Raw genomic sequence first — 22,760 nt, 5'->3', positions numbered from 1 at the left:
ATTTGCCCTGAACTGCTGGTGGTGGTGGGAAGGAGTAAAAAAAGGGAAACAGGTGAGTCACAGTGTTTACATAGCAGGGAGAATTCACCTAGCTGGCCAGGTTCCTGTTTCCCTAGTGATCAGAACCAGCAGCGAAAAGCAGGCAGGAGCCACCAGGCTGAGAGAGGCTTCTGCCAAGACATGGCTCTCTGGGAGAAGGCTGGATGGCGATCAGAGTCTTCCGTGGCCTGGGAAGCAGATGCTGCAGATAATCTTTGGTTACAAAGGAAGCAAATGCAGAGGGAGGGGCATGTCTGTGCATTGGACAACAAATATTGGCAAAGATCTATGAAAGGGACACTATCAAGTGTAATCCACTTGAATAGATGAAGCTGCCTTAGACCAGGTCAGGTCATTGTTTCGTCAAGCCCACACCAGCCTTTGCAAAGCAGGAGCACTTTAGTTATTTTGGACTACAGTTCACATCATCCCTCATCATATGGCTGGAGCAGGTGGATCAAAATATCTGGAGGGAGACAGATTGGGGAAGGATGGTCTACTCCAACTGACATTGGCCCTCCAGGACCTCCAGCATAGCTATTTCCCATCATCTGCTACTAGAGGTCCTTTTAATGGGATATGCCATTAATCAGGGACCTTTTGCATTCAAAGTACATGTTCTGCTTTTTCAAAAAAGTTGCAGCCCTCATTCACCTGTTTTGTACAGGCAGCTCCAAATTTGAAGCCCAGGTCCTTGCACACTCAAACAAGAATCATGCTCCTAAAACACAACACTTAAGTATTGGCACTTAAGAGTGTATTCTAGAGAACCCTGGGGTTCCTCAGAAGCTTGTCAGGCATACCTCGGTGAGATCAATAATGGTGGACTGATTTCCTGAAAAAGCATTATGCTCACCGCAGCACATCTTCTCCTGCAATGCTCAATGGCAGGGGAGCATCAAGTATGGTGTGTTATGAAAGAGCACCCACCACTCACGCAGGGTAGGGGTTGGGCCCAACTGCAAGTCCATGTAAGCCAAGTGTTCAGAACACAGTGACATCCCCAGAATGTGCTATGCCATTATTTGGCTCCTTGGTAGATGATCAGATGAGAAAAGAGAATCCAGTGGGGAAAGAGTCTAAGGCAGGGGTCAGCAACCTAAGGCCCATGGGCCACAAGCAGCCCATGGGGGTCATTTAACTGGCCCATGGACCCCCGCCACCCACTCAGGTGGCTCCTGTGCGCCACGCTAAACCGGTGTGGAGCTGAGTGGGGATGGCCCTCCGCGATGCTGGGCGGCTTCTCATTGGCCGCAGGAAGCTCCGGCCCACCACGGCGTCTGCGGGACCATGAACCGGCCCAAGCCGCAAAATCTTTGCTGACCCCTGGTTTAAGGGAACCTTTTTGAAGGGGAGTTTGTCAATCATACTTTCAAGAGGTGCATACCAGGCTTTTCAGCTGATGAGTCTGAATCAGTTCACCCACCACCTTGCTCTCTTGGGGGGTCCCCACTGGAAAAGGCAGAGGGAATACTGCGGCCACCGTATGCGGCTGCAACCCAGAGCACTGCCGCTTTAAAGCCCTTGCAACCTCACTTAACATAGATGCTTGACCACCAAAGAGTTCAGCTGCCTTTCCCCAGGAGCTCTCCAGACGCTGAACAACAACTGCTGCTCCAGGTTTGATGGTCAGCACCTTGCAGGCTCACAGCTCAAGCAGAACAGGAGAGTGAGTTCAGGCGGCACAAGACAACAGTTATCACTTACTGCAAATCTCACTAGCATGAAATACAACACACTAAGAGTTCATTTGAAGATGCTGCAAATATCATCAGCGTGTGCTGCCACACAGCATTAATAATGCAGTTTCCTAGGCCTTAATCTTTTATAGCTTACATAAAGTGGAGGGGGAAGCTGCTGTTTCTTCCACCACCCTGAAACTCTCAACACAGCCAAGGCTGCAAAACTGAAAATAATGCAATCTCTAGAACCGTTGCTCTTATGAAATACCGCTGCTGCCGAGACCCTTTCTAAGTTAATGATCTGAAGCCACTAAACCATTTCACAAAGTCCAGCTCAGCTCTTTACTTTTCTGATGCAATCCGTTCCAAAACAATTTTATCTGTGAAGAAGTCCAGATTTCAGCAACCCCCCTTTCCCACTTGCTCATTTGGTCTCTCTGTAGGTACAAAACAGGGTTAATTATCCCTTGCCTACAGCTCTGCTGATACTGTGCGCTGCTATTGGGTAACACGGGTGTCCATCATGTTTAGGAAGTGACTGCAAGGAAGGCTTCGCTGCATTACAGCTTGTATACGGAAGGAAGAAAACACAGCAAGCAGGCCAGCAAGTTGCGAGTTTTGCCGGTGCAGCAGCAGCAAGGTAAATGAATTAAATACTAAACCACATCAGGCTGACTGGGCTAGTGGTTTGAGCAGGGCTGGAGTGTCAAAACAAGAGGGCCTCAGAATCCCATCCACAAAAAGAGGCGCAACTTTCCACTTTAAGAGGATGGAATACTCTGTTTTCTGCTTCTTTATCTACTTTCAGTAACCTTAAAAAAAAAAAAAAGAAGCCAGCAAGGAGATTGAAGGGAAGCAGAATCGTGTGTGAGAGGCAGCCAAATAATAGAGGTCCTCTATGGCCTGCCCTTGGCATAAGGATTTTTGCTTGCTTAGCTAATTCCTGATTTGCAAAGGTCTCTTTTCTTAGGACGTTCCCCCTAAGGTAGTTTCCCCCTGGCTTAGTTTTGAAAGAAGAGGAACAGCTTTGGAAAACAGGAAGGAGAAAGTCTCGAATTGCTTGAAACGAATGCTTGAAGTTATTTTGTATTTGGAAGTACAGTATCTCAGTTCTACAACTGGGGAGGGGGAGTTTTTCTAGCGTCTAATGAATTGGCATTGTTAGCACAGATTGTGCTTTTTTTGTGTGTGTGCTTAAAAGTGCTTCATGCAGTTACCTTGGTCATTCGTGAAGGATACGTCAATCAACAGCTATCAGTGGTTATTTTGATGCTCCATGTTCAGAGGTAGCGTTCCCTGAATGTCAGTTGCTAGGGGCAACAGTGGGAGACGGCTGCTGCCTTTGAGCGCTGCTTGTGAGCTCTTGAGGTACATCCAAATAAATGCCATGGGAAGCATGATTCTGGCCTAAACAGATGCTTAGTGTGATCCTGCAGGGTTCTGCTTACGTGTAAAGTAAAGCATGTGTAGCACCATTTTATAGGTGGAGAGGCCGAAGCTGAAAGACTCTTGGCTGGCCAAGATAACCCAATGGGTGCCTTTAGAAACCCTTCCCATCCCTCTTCCAGTGTTAGAAACTCAGAAATATAAGCTAGGCGCCGAACAGCGCCTTAAACTGAGGTTACAGTTGCCAAAACAGAATGCCTAGTTGCCATTTTTGGGCCAAATGGCTTGAAAATTATATTTTTCAATACGACTTTTTGGTTCCTGAAATTCATTCTGATTGTGCAGATAAGATGCAATAGGTAGAATTCTACAGCTGTGTTGCTAGTGTGTGAAAACAGTCACCATCAAATGATCCCCAGGCGTGCACCTCCACATGGCGGAGACGTCAGGCAGGCTGACCGATAGCCAGGTGCAAAATGTGCCTGCCTAATTTTGAACGATGCTCTTCACAACAGACTTTTGTCTCTTGTCAGGGGAGTGCTCTCAACCCAGAGGTTGCTTTCCATTTCCCCACCATCTTGCTAAGCGCACAGCCAAGTTTCTAGTCATAGCAGAGTGCCAGACTTATTGGACACTCAATTATCTAAAGCAGAGACGGAGAACCTGTGGATGTCCACAAACGTCAGGAAGGCAACTCTCATCAGTCCCAGCCAGCATTGCCCATGATAATAGATAACAAGAGTTGTCGCACAACATCTGGTGGGTCCTTTTCCTTGGTCTAAATGAAAGATGGTGGAATTCACAGAAACTTCTCCCTCCCCAAACGTCTACTTCTTTCCTAACTTTTTTTAAAAAGAGCACCCCACCCCCCACGACAGTCTGTCCTCCCTCTCATACAAGATACTCCAGCCTGTATTCTGGACAGGTGTCACCAGGTTGTAAAATACACAAAGCCCTACTCCACATACCCTATTATGATTCTCAAACAGCAGCTCCATTTCTTAAGCTGACCATTTTTGAAACCCAGGAGACTTTGAAAAGCCTCCTGCAGGGGTTTCTTCAAGTCCTTTAGTGGACCTAAAACAACTCTATGCTTAATCATGTCTATCCATGACAAATAATGGCTGCTTTTCTAGCTAGTCCCCTCCCAGAACTGTAATGGGGATCATAAGCTGACCTGACCAAAAGTTACAATGCCAGCCATGCTTACTTTCCATAGGGATGCTTTCCTGTAGGAGCAAGACACAGGGAAAGGGCTCTTTAATCCCCTTCTCTCCCACAAGAGCAGCAACAGATGCTTTGGTTTTGTTCTCCCCTTATTTTATACATGTTAATCTATCAGGGTGCATAAGCAAAAGTACATATGAGGCAAACTCTGGCAAAGGCTATGCTCACACTGGAGCTTAGCCTGTCTTGACTTGGGAGAAATCAGCAGAGGAGCCTGCAAGGAGTTCTCAGGTCACTAACTGCCCATCCATTGTCTAACCAGTAAGGAAGCAGTATACTGCACCAATATTAACCAGTAGGCAAGTTATATTGGCCCTCACTGTGCCAGTATTCACTGAATTCTTTTGATTTGAATCCCATGTGATTTTTGGAAGTCTCTCTGGAGGCCCTGTGAGAACAGATGATTAAGATACACTCCCTAGTTGAGAATTTCAACTATGAGCTGTCATAAGAAGGTACGACCAATTAAAGCAGCCCACAATAGTTCACAGATTGCAGAGATTAAATGATTTGAGGAAAGCAAAACTCCCTCTTCTTTTGCAATAGATTCCACTGCTGCAGAACCCAGTTCAAGCGACTTCCCTCCACCGGTGTCTGTTGCATGCTTCCCACAAACTACCAAAGCTGGCTGTGCATGCCATCAAGATGCATGGAGATTAGATTTTGATGAATGGACTCATTTGAAGTTAGCTGGCCAGGATACATGCATGCTACCACTGAAAGTGCAAAGAACACAATGACTCAGAGGCACCTCATATCCAGAGTCCCTAAAAGGAGTTAATCTGCCAACTCATTCAGCAGGGTTGAAATTCCTCGAACCCACAGCCAAACTTTCCCAACCACAAGCAGAGTACCGGAGCTCATTCTACTCTCAAAAGTGCAATTACACATTCATCCGTGAAAAACAAAACAACATTTAAACTTACTATAAGAAAGTCCAGAATAGTTTTGACACTGACCTACCCACACCTCACAACTGCTCATGCATGCGCAACCTATGCAGCAAGTTGTGAATGTCACAGCCCCCCTGGAACTAAATAAATTCCGCTATAACTCCCCCAGCCCTTCACATATTCACCGTTCTCAGCCTTCCCATAAGGCAGGTTGGTATGGTTATTCCCCTGACTACTGAAAGTGAGACTGATGAACTGAATTGATTGGAGGGCTGTGGTGAGACCTGAAACCAGGAGTTTCCTTGGTTTTAACAATATTAGACCCAGGGGCATGGGGTGGATTCCACTAGTAGCAAACAAGAATATATAAATTCCTGCTCACACACTCATCAAACATAAAGGCATCCAGAAATGTAACCATATTAATCTGTAGCCAAAAAAAGTGGTTTTGGATTAACAATATACTTTCAGTTTATGCAGGGGTTACAATCTGTGGGTAACGCGTAAAGCCAAAATTGTGTAAAGTCAAAACACACTGGGTGCAATGACGGGTGGGATTGCCAAAGTCTTTTCTCAGATAGACAGACAGACAGACAGACAACACACTCACACACCCAAGTGCTTAAAGTGAAATGAACGTAAGTTGCGAGTTACCTGTAATTGCAGCACAAGTGGCACCTGCAACAAAATGTTGCTGTATGATATGCTCCTTCTGCCACCCCACCAAAGAGGAAACATAGACTCTGATGGATGGGTATGGGGTTTACCCCAGTCAGCTGTGATGTGCCCGCACACACCATGCATGAACAGTGTCTTTTTGGCTATATAAGCTCAGCTCTAAACATCAGAAATAGAGTAATTTCATAGACCAGAATCCAGTTCATTGTATAAATTATAGGATTACATGGTGCATATATAAAATATTGCCACACGGGCACATGGCTATGAACAAACTAAGTTTTTTGTAAACTGTGTGGCCAAAAGGCCATGGAATGTAAACAGGTGCGCCACTGCTTACAAACATGTACCTGTGGATGTTCACAACCTGCCAATAGAGGGGAGACATTTCACATGCCACTTTTAATGTGTCAGAAAACAACTAATTATCTAATGCTTTACGGTATAACATAAGCAAAAGCAAAATGGCAGGTCTCTGCTCTCGCAAACTTTTACACACACACGCACACACACATATATATATTACACTATTTGCTTGAAATAACCTAGGTATCACCTCCATGTGGTCTACAGAGACATCTGTAAGTTGAAAGATAATAGGGTTTCTCCCTTTGCCCCTTTTTATGATGTCTCTGAACCACAAAATGATTCACGTAAGCATGTGGGGGTAGGCAGTTAGTGAAAGCGGTATCTGGGCTGGTGCGACATTTGTGGTTTTACCTAAGAGATCAAGAGCATGCAACAACCATATATACAGACTGTCTTTGCGGTTCTACAATGTGGTAGTTATAGTTAAGAAATACAGTCATACCTCGGGTTGTGCTCACTGGGGGTTGCGTTCAGTGCAGGATACGAACACGCCGAACCTGGAAGTACCGGAATGGGTTACTTTCGGGTTCGGCGCCTCGCGCATGCACAAAGGCACTAGATCGCACTTTGTGCATGCGCAGAAGCGCCGAATCACAACCTGCGTGTGTCCAGACGCGGCGCCGAGGGTTACGGATGCTGCGGGTTGCAAATGTGCCTCCCGCACAGATCGTGTTCGCAACCTGAGCGTCCACTGTATTTTATACAGAATATTGTATATAAATATAGCATGGTGCAGCAGTTAGTGTGACAGGGTAGGACTAGGTGGGCAAAGGTCAGCTCCCCATTAAGCCAGGAAGCTCCCTGATGACCTTGGACCATTCTCTAAGCCAAAAATCTGCATCAGAAGGGGTGTCAAAGGTCATCCAGTCCAAGCCCCTGCTTGTGCAGGAAAGTCACTGCTACAGCATCCGATAGGTGACCACCCAGCCTCTGTGTAAAATCTTGTAATAGAACGTCTGCCACATTGCAAGCCATCTATTCCATTATCAAACAGCTTGTGTGGTCAAGAAGTTCATCCGAATCCTTTGCTCTGTAATCTGTTTAACAGCTTTCCAATATCTTAAGAAGGCTGTCAGACTACCTCTTCATAATATCTTCTACAGGCTAAACATTTTATTGTGTGTGTTCTTGTTTTGCATTTTGATGTTGTGAACTGCCCTCTGATCTTTGGATGAAGGGCAGTATACAAATTTAATTATTATTGTTTTTCTAAACTGCTTTACCCTTTCCTTACAGGACCTTGTCTCAAGGCCCTTCCCAATTTTTGTCACTCTCCTTTTGACAAGCACCAGGGTAGTTGCAAAATTTGGAGGTTCAGAGCAGGGGGTGGGCATAGCTGTGTGTATGTTATCCTTAGCTTCTTCAAGAGCAGTTGGGAGACAAACGAAATAGAAATATCATTACAGTGAATAATATAACAGAGGTAAAGTCTTGCCTTCTGACTTCTTGAACTGCTCTGATGTGCAATGAATACATTTATATACATTACCGTATGCTCATTTGAAAAGCAGCAACATTTAGTGAGCACAAAATAGCCTTACACAAAACAGCCACAGTGACTATCAACTGTACAGACAGTCCTTTTTATCTGAATCAGTCGTGTATTTGAAGGGCTGTCCCATTCAAGTACAATTTAAATAAGGAATCATAAGAAGGAAGACCAAGGAAAGTATTGAAGGTGCCCACTAACATTAGCAGCTGAGCAGCAGAAAGGTCACCTGGCCACATAGTTCTCTACCATGACAAAATGTATTTCCATTGAAATTACAGTCGTTATTTCAATTCCACCAGGCTTTTAAAAGCTGCTAATGTAAGCATTCACTAACTTAGAGCATTTGAATTTTACCATTTATTTGTACTGATTGCTGCTGTTTAAGTTTGTTGGTTGAATTTCCTGTATTAGCAGCATAAAGGTAAAGGGACCCCTGACCATTAGGTCCAGTTGCGGACAACTCTGGGGTTGCAGCGCTCATCTCACTCTACAGGCTGAGAGAACCGGCGTTTGTCCGCAAACAGCTTCCGGGTCATGTGGCCAGCATCACTAAGCCACTTCTGGCGAACCAGAGCAGTGCACAGAAATGCTGTTTACCTTCCTGCCAGAGCGGTACCTATTTATCTACTTGCACTTTGACATGCTTTCAAACTGCTAGGTTGGCAGGAGCAGGGACCGAGCAATGGGAGCTCACCCCGTTGCGGGAATTTGAACCGCCGACCTTCTGATTGACAAGCCCTAGGCTCTGTGGTTTAACCCAGTGTTTTTCAACCTTTTTTGGGCAAAGGCACACTTGTTTCATGAAAAAAATCACAAGGCACACCGCCATTAGAAAATGTTAAAAAAAAATAACTCTGTGCCTATATTGACTATATATAAAGTAATTCTCTTGAATTTTTCAATTTTTCCCACGGCACACCAGGCAACATCTCGCGGCACACTAGTGTTCCGCGGAACAGTGGTTGAAAAACACTGGTTTAACCCACAGCACCACCTGCATCCTATTAGCAGCATAGAATCATATACAGTGGAACCCCGGGTTACGCACGCGATCTGTTCTGGGTCACCGTGCGTAATGCGGGTGTGCGTATCCCGAACGCACACAAAAAACCCAAAACCCGGTTGCAGTGTGATTTGAGCGCTTCTGCGCATGCGCGAAGTGCGCAGAAGCGTTCTGCGCATCCGGGGGTTGTGCATGCTCCGGAAATGCTTCCGTGTTGCGGGTGTTCTTAACTTGAACGTCCGCAACCCGGGGTGTGCGTAACCTGGGGTTCCACTGTAATTGTAGAGTTGGACGGGACCACAAGGATCATCTAGTCCAACCCCCCTGCAAGGAAGAAATCTTTTGCCCAACAAGGGTCTCGAACCCACAACCCTGAGATTAAGTGTCTCATGCTCTACTGACCGAGCTATCCCAACTTTAGTATGTGTGCTTTGTTTATTCGTCATCATTATAAACTGTTTAGTTTGTTTGTTACTAATCCGCTAGCCACCTGTGAACATAAACCTATGTTGAAGGGGCAAGATAAAAAGTATATGATTCTGAGGAGGAGGGGTGAGCTCCCCGTGATGGTTAGTTGCAAACAAGTGGGGTGAGGGCGAGGCGGGCTGGTGGGTTGAAGTTGACAGGCAGCGCCCCACACCCCCTCATGGACCAGCTTCCCCTGCCCCACCACCAGCTGCCCCTCCGAAAACAAACTCTGATCCATACAGGGGCAGGGAAGAAGAGAGAGAGAACTACATACATACATACATACATATGGCGTGGCAGACTTTATTTTGCCACCACGTGCTGGGCTCCAGCAATGACTCAGCAAATTCCTCCCTTTAACCTTTTCTCTCTCTCTCTCTGGCCCCTCCCATCTAGGCCCCTCCCCCTCCCTTCCACAAGGCGGCGCATGCGCGAGCCGGCCCAGCGCGCGGCCCAATCCCGGACCTCCCTCCGTCCCCTCAGCGGTCCAACCGAATTCGCCTCTGTTTTTCTTCCCCTCACGAAACAACAAAGCCGCCGCCGCCGCCGCCACTCCAGTCAGCCACTCAGTCAGTCAGTCGCTCGCTTAACTTACCTTGGACTAGGTGGGCGGGAGCGCGGGGCGGGCGGGAGCGCGCGCGCGCACCCGCGGCTACTCTTCCCCACCCCCCTTCTACCCGCCGGACAGCGAAGCGTGAGGCGAAAACTGGCGAACGGGCCTCGCGACGGACGGCCGAGCTCGCGCCTCGCCTCCCCTCAGCGCAGCGGCCTCGCCCTGGCCTCCTCTCCCTGGCGCGCGCGTGCCGCGAGTGAGTGAAAGTCAAGTTCTCCTCCCCGCCCCCATCGGGGACGGGAGGGAGGGGAGGGGAGGGGAGGCCGGGAGGGAGAACAGCGGCAGCAACAAGCGCGCGCCGAAGCCCCTCCTCCGAAGCCGCCCAGCCAATCGGAGCTCGGCCCGTTTTCCGGGGACGGGTTGTCACCCGAGCCTCGACACGGCAGACGTCAGCGAGCCTGGGGCGGGGCAAGGGAGCGAAAGCCACGCCCGCTTGCTCCTGCTCCTCTCTCTCCCTCCCTCTTCCTCCCGGCTCTTCCTTCCTCGCTCCCACCCGCCGTGCTTGGCGTAGCCACGCCCACTGAAGGATGTTCATTCATGCAAGGGAAGGAAGCGCGGGAAAAGCGGGTGAATGGAGCTGGGTGGTCTCTGTCGGCAGGGCGCGTGTGTTTCCTAATGGCTTTGTTTCTGTTGAAGTGGAGAGGAGGGGAGGAAGAGACTTTTAAGGACTGGTGTTTGGGGGGGCGGGGTTAGAAGCCACATCAGATATACCGTTACCTTAGAATTGTAGAGTTTGAAGGGAACCCAAGGTTCATTTAGTCTAACCCCCTGCAAGGCAGGTGTCTCAGCTAAGGCATCCGTGACAGATGGCCATCCAGTTACAGGTAGGTAGCCGTGTTGGTCTGCCATAGTCAAAACAAAATAAAAAATAAAAAAAATTCCTTCCAGTAGCACCTTAGAGACCAACTAAGTTTGTTATTGGTATGAGCTTTCGTGTGTATGCACACTTCTTCAGATACACTGAAACAGAAGTCACCAGCTTGGCCATCCAGTAATGATAGTAATAGCCAGGGCTATTGAAGCGCTGCTGTCAATTACAAATCAGCCTGCTGTTTGCAACATTTTTCTTTGTGTGCACAAGTTATGGTCAATAATAATAATAATACCTTTATTGTTATTGTACATCCTGTGTACAATGAAATTGTCAAACCGCCACCTGGAGTCCCTTGTCCAGTTCTGGGCACAATAGTGTAAGAAGGATATTGACAACCTGGAATGTGTGCAGAGGGGGGGGGGTCCAAGATGATAAAGGGCAGATATGAGAGCCATCTTCAAAAATCTAATGGGATGTCACATGGAAAATGGAGAAACCTTCTTTTCTGCTGCTTTGGAGGGTGGGATCCAAACAGAAAAGTGTTGAGATTCTGACTAAATGCTAGGAAGAACTTTCTGATGGTAAGACTCCCTCGGAAGGTGGTGGAGACACCTGCATGGGAGGTTTTTAAACAGAGGTTGGATGGTGATCTGTCAGGTATTTGGCTGTGATTCCCGCATTGCAGAGGGATGGACTAGATGGCCCTTGGGGTCCTTTCGAGCTCTATAATTCTGTGTAAAATCTGCCAAGTGAGAATAACAATTCATAGATCTAATGAAGTGGTCTCTTATTTGTTCTTTCACAATAGCAGTATAGCCTTACACAGCTCTTTTTAGACGTAAACTAGTTCTGTCAGTCTTTTAAGGTTGTTCAGTACCCTTTTCTATGTGGTATGACAGACAGTGCTCCCCCTACCCTCGTTCATTTATGTTATGTTTCTTTTGTTTGTTTAAATCAGATTGGTTTGTTTTATTTGATTAAATCAGATTGGTTTGGGATGTCTGCATATTTGAATTCCTCCTCTAAAAAAAGCTTTAAAAACAATCATTTTGGATTTTTGCCACAGTAGGAAAGCACGAAAACACTTTCGCTTTCTATTTCTCCACTGTGAGATCAAATGCAGGTAAATCAAAGGTTGTGTGTGTGTGAGAGAGAGAGAGAGATAGAAGAATGCCTGAAAAACAGAGACAGAGTGTGTTCAAGAGCCCTGATTGAGGGAAAGGTAGCAAGTTCTGCCCTAAAGTGATAGTGCTTCTGTTGCAAAGAAAGGACACTTACAAATTGTTCTGTTAGTATGCAGGCTTTTACTTATCATCACCTTCATCAGTTTTGTTGCTGTTTCCTAAAAACCAGTCAGTCTCCAGGCAGTGCACAAAAAAATTTAAAAACACATGTTTCAAATAAAAACTTTTTTTAAAAAAAGCAGGCAGAAATAATTAACAATTGTTGCGCAACAAAAAACAACTCAGCCTCTAAAAAGCAAACAGCATTACTGTTGGCCACAGCTAAGAATGCAGCCCAGGCATATAAGCCACGGAATCCAGCTCATGGTGTTCCTGGGAGCAGGCTCAAAAAAAAAATTCTGCTGAAAACAAATACAAGAGCTTATTCTAGGAGGTTTGCGGTAGTGCCATCCAACAGTTGCAAGGCAGAAAGCTTTATTCCTTCCTGCTGTTACCATTATCAAGCGGAGACACATGGAGGTATGGTTGGGGAGGTGGATTTGTTTTAGCTCTCCAGAGAGGTGAGCCCAGCCGCAGCAAAATAAGGAAGTACAGGTTGACTGCAAGGTTGTTTGACGTGTGTGTATATGTTGCTTTTTAAAGCTGCCGCCCTCAAGACTGGTAAAACCAAGTAGGATATTGAGATGCTAACATAAGAGCAAAAGCAGGCCAACGGCCCATCTCATTCTTGGTCAGTCACTGACAGTTTATATCAGGAGTCAGCAAACTTTTTCAGCAGGGGGCCAGTCCACTGTCCCTCAGTGGGGGGCCGGACTATATTTTGGAAAAAAATATGAACAAGTTCCTATGCCCCACAAATAACCCAGAGATGCATTTTAAATAAAAGGACACATTCTACTCATGTAAAAACACGCTGATTCCCTGACCGTCGGCAGGCTGGATTTAGAAGGCGATTGGGCCGGATCCGGCCCCTGGGCCTTAGTTTGCCGACACATGGTTCAGATCTTATATGTGAAATTAAATGCCATGGCATTCACTGACAGTTTAGATCTTACATGTGAAATTAATTATATTAAACATATTAAAGGTGTCATGACATGCAGCACCTTACATTTGTTTACATTGCATGGTATTCATGTTTTTACCACCCATTCACTCAGTTTGGAAAAGTCCCTTTGGAGCTTTTTCCTGAACAATTTAGTATTGTTAGTAATAATAATAATAATAATAATAATAATAATAATAATAATAATAATTTATTATTTGTACCCTGTGCATCTGGCTGGGTTTCCCCAGCCACTCTGGGCGGCTTCCAACAGATATTAGGATACATTAAAATGTCACAGATTAAAAACTTCCCTGAACAGGGCTGCCTTCAGATGTCTTCTGAATGTAAGGTAGTTGTTTATCTCTAATTGTTAGCGAATGTGACCACCTCATTTCTCACCTGTAACTCTAAATCTTTTATGAACAAGTTAAAAACCACACGTACCAAAACTGCTTCTTGGGGCACTCTACTATTTCCTACTTTCGTTGTGTCAGTTACTATAGCAGGAATAGGGAACCTGTCCTCCTCCAGAAATTTTGTTGTACTACAACTCCCATCATCCCTGTGTATTGACCACACTGGCTGGGGCTGATGGGAGTTGGAGTCTGATAATGTTTGGAGGTTCACAGGTTTCCCATACTTCTTTTAAAGCCCCAAAACCACATTTGGAATTAAAGATCTTAAACAGCTTTATAGGCTCGTGTTCAGTTTCCATGCTTGCGAAAGATGCTGGAAGTTAGGGAAGCTGTTTAAAAACTGGCAAGATGTGCTCAGTTTTATTGATCCAGTCAACAGTTCAGCTTTGAGCTGTGTGAACTTTCTGAATAGTCTTCAAAGGCAGTCTCTTGTATGTTGCATCACAGTAGTCCATTGTCAAAGTTACTGTGCTTATTTATTCAGTTCCTGTGGTTGCGAATAAGAGAAATGTTGTCACCGTGGGTTTCTTCTTCCTTTCTCCATCCTCATCCAGCACGCAGAAAATGAAGTCCTATCAGAAGCTGACAGCAGACGTCCCCCAGATCACAGAATCCGGAGAAGAGGCTGCTGATGAGAAACCGCTGTGTCATCAGAAGTTGTCCGCTTGGTGGTTGGGTGGGGGCCTCCTGACTGTGGCTGCCCTGCTTAGCGGGGTGACCGTCTGGGTTCTCGGGCAGATCTGGTGGGGTCAGCACGGAACGCCGCCCCTGGCCAAGTGCGTCTCCATCCCGGAAAGCCTCCGTTTTGACTGTTTCCCGGAGAGAAACACAGTCGTGACACAGGAGCTGTGCGAGGCCCGGGGATGCTGCTTCGTCGATGGTGATTGGCCTTCAAGCAGCACCAGGGGGGTACCCTGGTGCTTCTACCCGCCCGACTTCCCCAGCTACACCTTGGGCAGCCTGAATGAGACTGAGCTGGGAGTGCGAGGTTTTCTGACCAGGAAGGCAAAGACCTATTACCCAAGAGACGTTGAGAAGCTGCAGCTCAGCGTGGAGTTTGAAACAGATGCCCGGCTGCATGTCAAGGTGAGTCGTTTCCTATGGGTTATTGTTCCCAGATCTGTCGTTTCCCACTTTTAATCTTACTGAGCTGCGAATGGGCTGCCAGCCCACGAGGGAGCACATTTTGCTTGCAGAAGGTCCCTGGCACCCCCGAGGGAAAAGGCTTCTCAAACTCTGGAGAGCAGTTGCCAGTCTCTGTACACTAGGGCTGGGCAACCAGGGGCCCTCCAGATGTTGCCAGGCTCCTGTTGTGCCTGACCATTGACCATGATGGCTGGGGCTGATGGGAATTGGAGCCCAACAACTTCTGAAGAGCAACAAGTTCACCGCTCCTGTGCTAGATTAAATGATAAATCACGTTATTCAGTGATATTCAAGTAGTTTAGGGTGCACCGAAATGAAAATAGGGAAAGATTTCTCACTAGCTCCAACAACGTGAGCGATATGTTCCATTCTGCATGCTGTCTATTCCAGGGCTGGAGAATCCGTTGTTGGACTCCAGCTCCTGCCAGCCCCTTGCAGCATGGCCAATGGGCAGGGATTCTGGGAGTTGTATTCTCAAAACATGGGGGTGGGGGTGCGCTGGCTCCCCAACCTGATCAGCTCTGCTATTTTCAGCTGGGTAGTCCTGGTGCACAATGAACCCTTCAGGGCAGGGGCCTTGGGGAAGAGGAGGAAGGGCATACCTCAGTGGTGGAGTATCTGCTTGGGATGTACAAGTTCCCAGGATCAATCCCCAGCTTCTGCAGGTTGTTGTTGTTGTTGTTTAGTGGTAGGGCTGGGGGGAAAAACCTTCCTGAAACCCTAGTCTGATGTTCATGCTGGATGTGCATTCGGAAGGGAGAGAGGCAGCGGAAAATGGGAGATTTGTACATGCAGGAAATGCTAGTTTTGCGCAATGAAAAATGCTTTTAAAAGCTAACGGACCGTGCCTGATTTAGCAGGCTGCTGGTCTTCAGTCAGCCTTCATCAACCTGGTGCTATTCTTCTTCTTCTTATTATTATCATCATCACCACCATTATCATTCTTATTATATTTAATAATAATAATGGTAATAAATACTTGGTAGTTGCACGTTACCCAAAGAACTCCAAACGACTAACAGCACATCTTAAAACAACATAGATACATTAACACAAGCACATTACTTTTACAATAGATGCAGTACAGCCGCAACTTAACACCCAATTTACTCGTGTGATTTCAACCTTATGCGGTTGAAAGCCGGCTGGTTGAAACTGTGCATATCAATTGTACACAAGGCGGGTTTTCCTGGTGCGGAAAGAGCTTTTAAGCTCTCTGCCTTGCTGGAGGGAGGAGTGGGGAAGTTCCAAGGGGGTGGTTCAAGTGTACATGTTTTTGTGTATACACTCCATCCCTGCGTTACCCCTGTACAAGATGCGACCGTACTGTACATTCTGTTTATAACTTATTAGATGTCGGCTGTCATAGACTGCCGCTCCCGTCTGCCTACTCAGCTCAGCCATGGTGACTAGGGCTGATGGACATTGTGGTCCAAGGCATTGGGAAGACCTCAGGTTGGCAGAAGTTGTCTTAAGTGGTCGCAATTGAAGACTTTCTTTCACTCTCACATGCGGCTTTAGGATCCTGGCCTCAGCTTGAGCCCTTGGCACAATTCAGTGTCTTGCGTCTCCCATTTACCTGGGTGTGTCTTATGTGTCCCCTCTTTGTAGATCACTGATGCCACAAAGTCTCGATACGAAGTGCCCCTTGATGTTCCTCCAGCAACCAAGAGAGCGGAAAATCCATTGTACGCCATTGAGTTCTCCAAGGAGCCCTTTGGGTTGATAGTGAAGCGGAAATCTTCGGGGACCGTGCTGTAAGGATCCGTCTCTTCCCCTCTAAATTTATGTATTTGTTATTAACTTCTTAAATTCATGTCCCACTTCCAGGCTGATGCAGTAGTGTGTGAAACAGGCCTAAAGCAGGACCTCTCATGGAAGGAGTTCCCTTGGACTTGATTTTAGTATCCCACCACATTTTAAAGCTACTCTCTCTGTTCAGCCATGAGGACTAGAAACACTTTTGGCAAGGGGAAACATAGGTAAGCAGCCTTTTTCTCGCCCCCTGTCCTTTCTAACATCTCTCTCCCCCCCCCTTCTTTAGGTTGAACACAACAGTGGCTCCCTTGTTCTTTGCTGACCAGTTCCTGCAGATTTCTACAGTCCTTCCATCCACATTCATCTATGGACTGGGAGAACATCGAAGCAACTTCTTGCATAGTCTGGAGTGGAACACCCTGACCTTCTGGGCCCGAGACGTCCCTCCTACGGTACCTTTTATGCAAGATTGGGGGTCTTAACTATTTTTAGTCATGCTGTAGCTTTATTGCCCCCTCCCTGGTCAAATGTTCTCTCTTCTTTTCCCCTGTTTCCTTACATGTTTGAATGGGCAAAGGTGGATCAGATTCTCCCATGCTTTATTTTTTTTAAAAGTTGATTAATAACTGTTGAGTCCCCAGTTCAATTCAGGACCTCGGTTGTGTTAGAGGGGTTAACCTTACCCCCTTCAGGCTGCCTTCCTATTTAAAATTCCCTCCTCCCCCCAAAGCGGCTGTTTGCCCCATGAGCCAATGTTCCCATAAGGCCCAATGTTTGTAATCACCGACACCTGTCAGAATCCTCACTCCTCCATAAATGTGACCCAGGGAAGAGGCAAGAAGGTTCTGCTCCATACATATAGCTAACTTGTGGAACTTGCTGCCACAGTCGATGGCCATCGGGTTTGTGACCAGGCAAACCCAGGGAGGTCCATCCAATGATTGCCCCCCATCTCCTCCTTGTGGCGTTCCTGGAGGCATCCAGTTGTCCACTGTGGGAAGCAGGATGTTGGACTATGTTTGGCTGCCTCTCTAAACCCAAGAAGAGCCTGTTGGATCAGGCCATCTAGTCCAGCATCCTGTTCTCACAGTGGCCAACCAGATGCACCTGTTGGGCTATCTGCAGGCAGGACCCTGAGCTACAGGAGGGGAGAGGGCTCTTGGGTTTTGTTTGCAGGTTTCCCACAAAGAGGCATCTGGTCAGCCACTGTGAGAACGGGAGGCTGGACTGGATGGGCCATTGGCCCCAATCCAGCAGGGCTCTGCTTGCGTTCTTATGAAGTACTGGCTGAAAATGAGTCTTGACTTCTATTTTGTTTTCAGGAGTCCTACAATCTCTATGGCGTCCACCCCTTTTACCTTGCCATGGAGAGAGATGGAGCTTCCCATGGGGTATTCCTCATGAACAGCAACGCAATGGGTACGTGTCCCCTTGGCACCTTTTGGGGTTAAATAATTTAGATATTTAAACCAATCTGAACATTCTGAGCATTGCCTCATGTGCATCTGATTGAAGGTGACGAATAAAGAAAACCAGGGAGTTCACTGGAATCAAAGAGAAAAATGTTTGTAGGCTCACTTCTTTTGAATAACTAGTCAGAGGGTGGTCAAAGGTGGGTTTGTCTTCAGGGGTTTGTATTTTTAAAAAATTCCGGGTGACACATGCTTTTCAGGTAATCGGACGGACTTCAGATGCGCGAGAAGCCAATCTGAGTCAGTGTTTTAGAAGTAACGGAGGAAAATGGAGTTTTGGAGATGCAGCAGGGGCTTTTTACGGAGGCAAGAGCCATCTGTTTCCTGCCATGAGGCGGGCTCTTTAGCAACCGCTGGGCGGTTTAACCGCACGTTGCAGCTGCTGGCTGCTTGCCTTCACAGCCAGCTGCTTCTCAGCCCTCCTTGGCTGCCTATTGTCTCCGACATTCTCTCCGAGGGGCTTGGCCTTTTGACTGCATAGATACCACAGAGCGGCTAGTAGAAAAAGAGAGGGAGAGGCAGGTGGCCTGCATCAGCTGAGAGGGCTACAGGCACCCAAGCAACCCTCCACTTTTGGCCAAGCACTTCCAACACACAGATCATGTTGGCAAAGCCATGAAGAGTAAGGGACAAGAGGGACCTTGGTGTGTCCCCGAGCACTCTTAAGAACTAGTGCAGTGGCTCCCAAACTTTTTTTGGGCCACTGCCAGCTTGGATCCATAATGTCTTCCCCAGTGCCACCCTTCATAATAGTGTTATGCACACAACTCACTAAGGAAGATAACAACACAATAAAAATTCAAAACAGAAAAACTTAATTGCACATTTATTGAAAAGCCAATTTAAAAATTCAACAAAATTGATGTACTTGATCCAGTGATGCCAGCCTTTCAAAGTCTGACAGTCCTTTATACCTCCAGCAGTTGATTAGCAATTTCCAGCATATTTTTTAATGCCTCTAAAAGATCTGGAGTGTTCAAGGATATTGAAAGCCATAAATTCAAATATCAGTTACAGTAAAGAAGGTTTTTGTTGGATACCAGGGAACCAGGCAGAGGGCCTTCTCGGTAGTGGTGGCCGCCCTGTGGAACGCCCTCCCATCAGAGGTCAAAGAGATAAACAACTACCTGACATTTAGAAAATACCTGAAGGCAGCCCTGTTTAGGGAAGTTTTTAACCTGTGATATTCTGATGTATTTTAATATTTGTTGGAGGCCGCCCAGAGTGGCCAGGGAGACCCAGTCGGATGGGCGGGGTACAAATAATAAATTATTATTATTATTATTATTATTATTATTATTATTATTATTATTATTATTATTCCAAGTACAGATCTTCTCTACTCTCCCCATTTTTGTGGATTTCTCCCAGCTTCCTTCTGCCCAACAATCTGCCCATTTGAATTCAACACTTCTTTTTATTCATTCATTCATTTGCTTAAATATTTATGCATCGCCTTCCTGTTGAAGCTGTACACAGTGCCTAGCAATACTGAATTTTTTTTAATGTTTTTTTCCCTTTTTGTTTTTAAAAGCAATGGAAATAATCAAACAGGACAAATAACAAATGAAAAGTCACAGCACTAATGTGTACAGAGCACACTTTCGCTTGTCCCACCACTTTCCCTGGGGAAAACACACGCTTTACTGCTGAATCGGAACAAACGTCAATCAGGTCTTCTGCGGATTGATATTTGCTTTGATTCAGCACTGGTTTTCCCAGGGAAAGCGGTGGGGCAGATGAAAAACCACACAAGCAGAACTGTGGACAAACCCTAAGTCTTCCTCTCTCCTGTCTGTCACCTAGAGGTGGTGCTGCAGCCCGCACCCGCCCTCACCTGGAGACCCATTGGAGGAATTCTGGATTTCTACATCTTCCTAGGCCCAGACCCCAACTTGGTGGTCCATCAGTACCAGCAGGTGATTGGTGAGTATCTATAGGCTCCTCCAAATGTCCATTTGTCTATTGTGCTTTGTGCTTTTGATAGTATGTAGGCACCCTGCTTCGTTTCCAAACCCACAGCTTCCTGCTGAACTCCTGTAATTTCCTCACATGACAAACCTTCCGGGTTCTGTTTGCCCTGCTTTCATTACGCTATAATGCAAGGGCGCCCCCTCCAGGTGGAAGCAATGCTGTTGTACTGGGGAAGCATGGCAGAACGACTGATAAAGTGGGGTGATGTCCGGATGGTCAGTGGCACATGCATACCGGAAATAGTTACAAAAAGAAACGAGATTGCGTTGAGGAAGCAGTGGGCGTGGAAAGGGGAGTAGAAGAAGGTGACAGTCAATCCACCCACCCCAAAACACAGAAATAAATCATCTGTGACCCCAAGTGTAGTGATTCAGAGCTCAATTTCCCCCAACGTATTGGATTATCCCTGCACTGGGTAAACCTGAATCATACTGATTGGTGTTGTTTGAGGTTCTTGTCATGTGGACTACGACAGTGTTCATCCATCATGGGTCCCCAGAAGTGGGTGGACTACAACTCCCATCATGCTTGCCCACCAGGCTGAGCTTGCTGCAGATGATGGGAGTTGTAGCCCACCCACATCTGGGGACCCAAGACTGAAGAACACTGGACTACGTGGATTAAATCGGAATGCAAATAACTGCAAATACGGAGTAAACTCCAACCTGGACAAGTCAAAAAGGCACAGGAGGAAGAAGACCGTGGCTCTGGGACAGAGGAGACAGCACACCTAACGCTTTCCTGATTTTTGTTTTAGGTTTCCCTGCCATGCCTCCCTTTTGGGGATTGGGTTTCCATCTCTGCCGCTGGGGCTATGGAACAAGCAACGAGACCTGGGAGACCGTCAAGGCCATGAGGAATTTTCAGATCCCGCAGGTAAACGTCAACAAGGACCCTCCAGAATGATAAGCTTGCAGATTTAGGTAAGGGGTGTGGCCCATGGTATTTTTCATGCAAAGGGTCTCAGGTTCAAATCCTGCATCTCCCAAGTAGGGCTTGGTTAAGACTCATGTCTGAAATCCCAGAGAGCCATTGTCGGTCATTGTAGGCCAATGGTTGTCAATGCTTTCAAATGCCAGTTGCTGGGAACCACGGGAGAGAAGGTGCCTCTTGGGCTTGGGTCCTGCTTGCCGGTTTCCCCACAGGCATCTGGTTGGCCAAGAACAGGATGCTGGACTAGGTGGGCCACTGAGCTGCTCCTGCAGGCTTGTCTTATATTCTTAGGACAGTATACACCCCCCTCCCTTCTGCTTTAGCCTCGAAATGCCCTTGTGAAGTAGGTTAGGTTGAGAGAGAGCGAATCGCCTAAGGTTGCCAAGTGTGTTTAATAGCCAAGGCGGCTATCCTAATTTAACTTAATTTGATAGTAAGTCAGTTTAATATTTCCAGTTACAGGTGGGTAGCCGTGTTGCTCTGCCATAGTCAAAACAAAATAAAAAATTCTTTCCAGTAGCACCTGAGAGACCAACTACGTTTGTTCTTGGTATGAGCTTTCATGTGCATGCACACTCTTTCAGATACACTGAAGGGTCTGGTGACTTCTGTTTCAGTGTATCTGAAGAAGTGTGCATGCACACGAAAGCTCATACCAAGAACAAACTTAGTTGGTCTCTAAGGTGCTACTGGAAAGAATTTTTTATTTTGTTTCAATTTAATAGGACTGAGTGGATTGAATAATTTAAAAGGACTGAATTTAATAGGACTTACTTCTGAGTGGACATGGACAGGATTGTGCTGTTAGTAGCTTTCTGCAGTTCTGGTCCAACACTCTCTAACCTACCAACCTTTCTTTCTTTCTTTCTTTCTTTCTTTCTTTCTTTCTTCTAGCTCAACAGTGGTAGCTCTGTTGGGCAGAGCACGGTGCTGATAATGCCAGTGTCCCGGGACCAATCCCTGCATGGGGCAGCTGCATATTCCTGCATTTCAGGAGGTTGGACTAGATGATCCTCAGATTCCTTTCCAACTCTACAATTCTATGATATCTATGCTTTCTTTATGCAGGCCGCCCAGTGGAATGATATTGACTACATGGATGGCTATCGAGACTTCACCATCGACTCCCAGAAGTTTGGCACTCTCCCCCAGTTAGTGGAAGACCTTCACAAACACGGGCAGCGCTACGTGATGATTCTGGTAACCTCTCTGTGCTTTTCTCACTTCTTTCTTACCCCAGTAATATAAATGCGCAATTCCAAGATAAGCTTAAATTTTTTCAAGCAAGGTAAGTAACATCCTGTTGCCCTGGTGTAGCTTTCATCAAAGGCTGCTGCTATGCTGGGACCCCTTTATTTAGAGCTTTGCATTTCCAAAATCCTGTGTATTTTATTTATTTAGCTGTGGAGGCAAAATGCAATCTAGAAGGAGAATGGAAAAGCGGTTCCAAGTGGCATTAAATATAACATTCTGTTCCCCATAAAAATTTGCACTGCCCGTATTGTGAATAAAAGTTAAAAAGGAAAGATAGAAGGAAATAGAATAGATGGATTATAAAGAATATCAGAGTAGTAAAAAAGAAGAGATAGATCGATTTCCTGGGATGATGACAAGTGGAAGCCATGAGGGAGGGGGAGGTAATATATAACAGAAATAGATAAGAATGGACAGAAGAACGGAAGAAAGAAGTATTGCTAAAGGTTAGTAGAAATTGATTTATATGAATATTGAACCGGATGTTATTATGTTGGTTTTGTATTATTTTTAATTTAGGTATATTGGATTGTATTATTTGTATGTATCTTGAGGTTTTACTTAAGGAAGAACTCAATCTGTAATTTTCAAATTTTATTTTTCTTTAGTTAATGTTTCTATTTCAGTGGGGGCTTTTTTCTTCTGTATTGATGCAATAAAGTTAATAAAAAAAAATTTTTTTAAAAAAATTGCATTGCCCTTCATCCATGGACAAAATCCTGTTTGCTCAGAAGTACTTTTAAGCAAAGCCCCCTGTTCTCCCTACAAATGGCCTTTTTTTAGTGATGTGTGTGTTCCTCCCATGCTATAGAGCTCTTCCACCCACCAGACATACAGTGGCAGGGACAATGCGGGGGGTGACATTATGGAAACAAGGAGGCAGTGGGGAACCACTGCTCTAGCCCAGTAGA

The 22,760-nt window shown here is 46.2% G+C and overlaps 1 protein-coding gene across 2 annotated transcripts in view; it reads left to right on the top strand.

The window, feature by feature from the left end:
* The first annotated feature begins 2,244 nt into the window (after positions 1 to 2,244).
* Positions 2,245 to 22,760, top strand: part of LOC117056372 (lysosomal alpha-glucosidase-like) — a 33,194-nt gene continuing 12,678 nt past the window's right edge. Inside the window, exons 1-8 of one of the 2 annotated variants that reach the window (XM_033166632.1) lie at positions 2,245 to 2,361; positions 13,867 to 14,398; positions 16,070 to 16,215; positions 16,503 to 16,668; positions 17,539 to 17,635; positions 19,495 to 19,614; positions 20,420 to 20,538; positions 21,664 to 21,795. In XM_033166632.1, coding sequence (XP_033022523.1) covers positions 13,877 to 14,398; positions 16,070 to 16,215; positions 16,503 to 16,668; positions 17,539 to 17,635; positions 19,495 to 19,614; positions 20,420 to 20,538; positions 21,664 to 21,795 — 1,302 coding nt within the window. In that variant the 5' untranslated portion in view covers positions 2,245 to 2,361; positions 13,867 to 13,876. Of the gene's footprint in view, positions 2,362 to 9,883; positions 10,047 to 13,866; positions 14,399 to 16,069; positions 16,216 to 16,502; positions 16,669 to 17,538; positions 17,636 to 19,494; positions 19,615 to 20,419; positions 20,539 to 21,663; positions 21,796 to 22,760 lie in introns of those variants that run through there. The other variant, XM_033166633.1, reaches the window with a different exon arrangement.

This window comes from Lacerta agilis, chromosome 13 (assembly GCF_009819535.1).
Source record: "Lacerta agilis isolate rLacAgi1 chromosome 13, rLacAgi1.pri, whole genome shotgun sequence".
NCBI lineage: Eukaryota > Metazoa > Chordata > Lepidosauria > Squamata > Lacertidae > Lacerta > Lacerta agilis.
The sequence above is the reverse complement of the archived record's forward strand: the minus strand, read 5'-3'. Positions and strand labels throughout refer to the sequence as shown.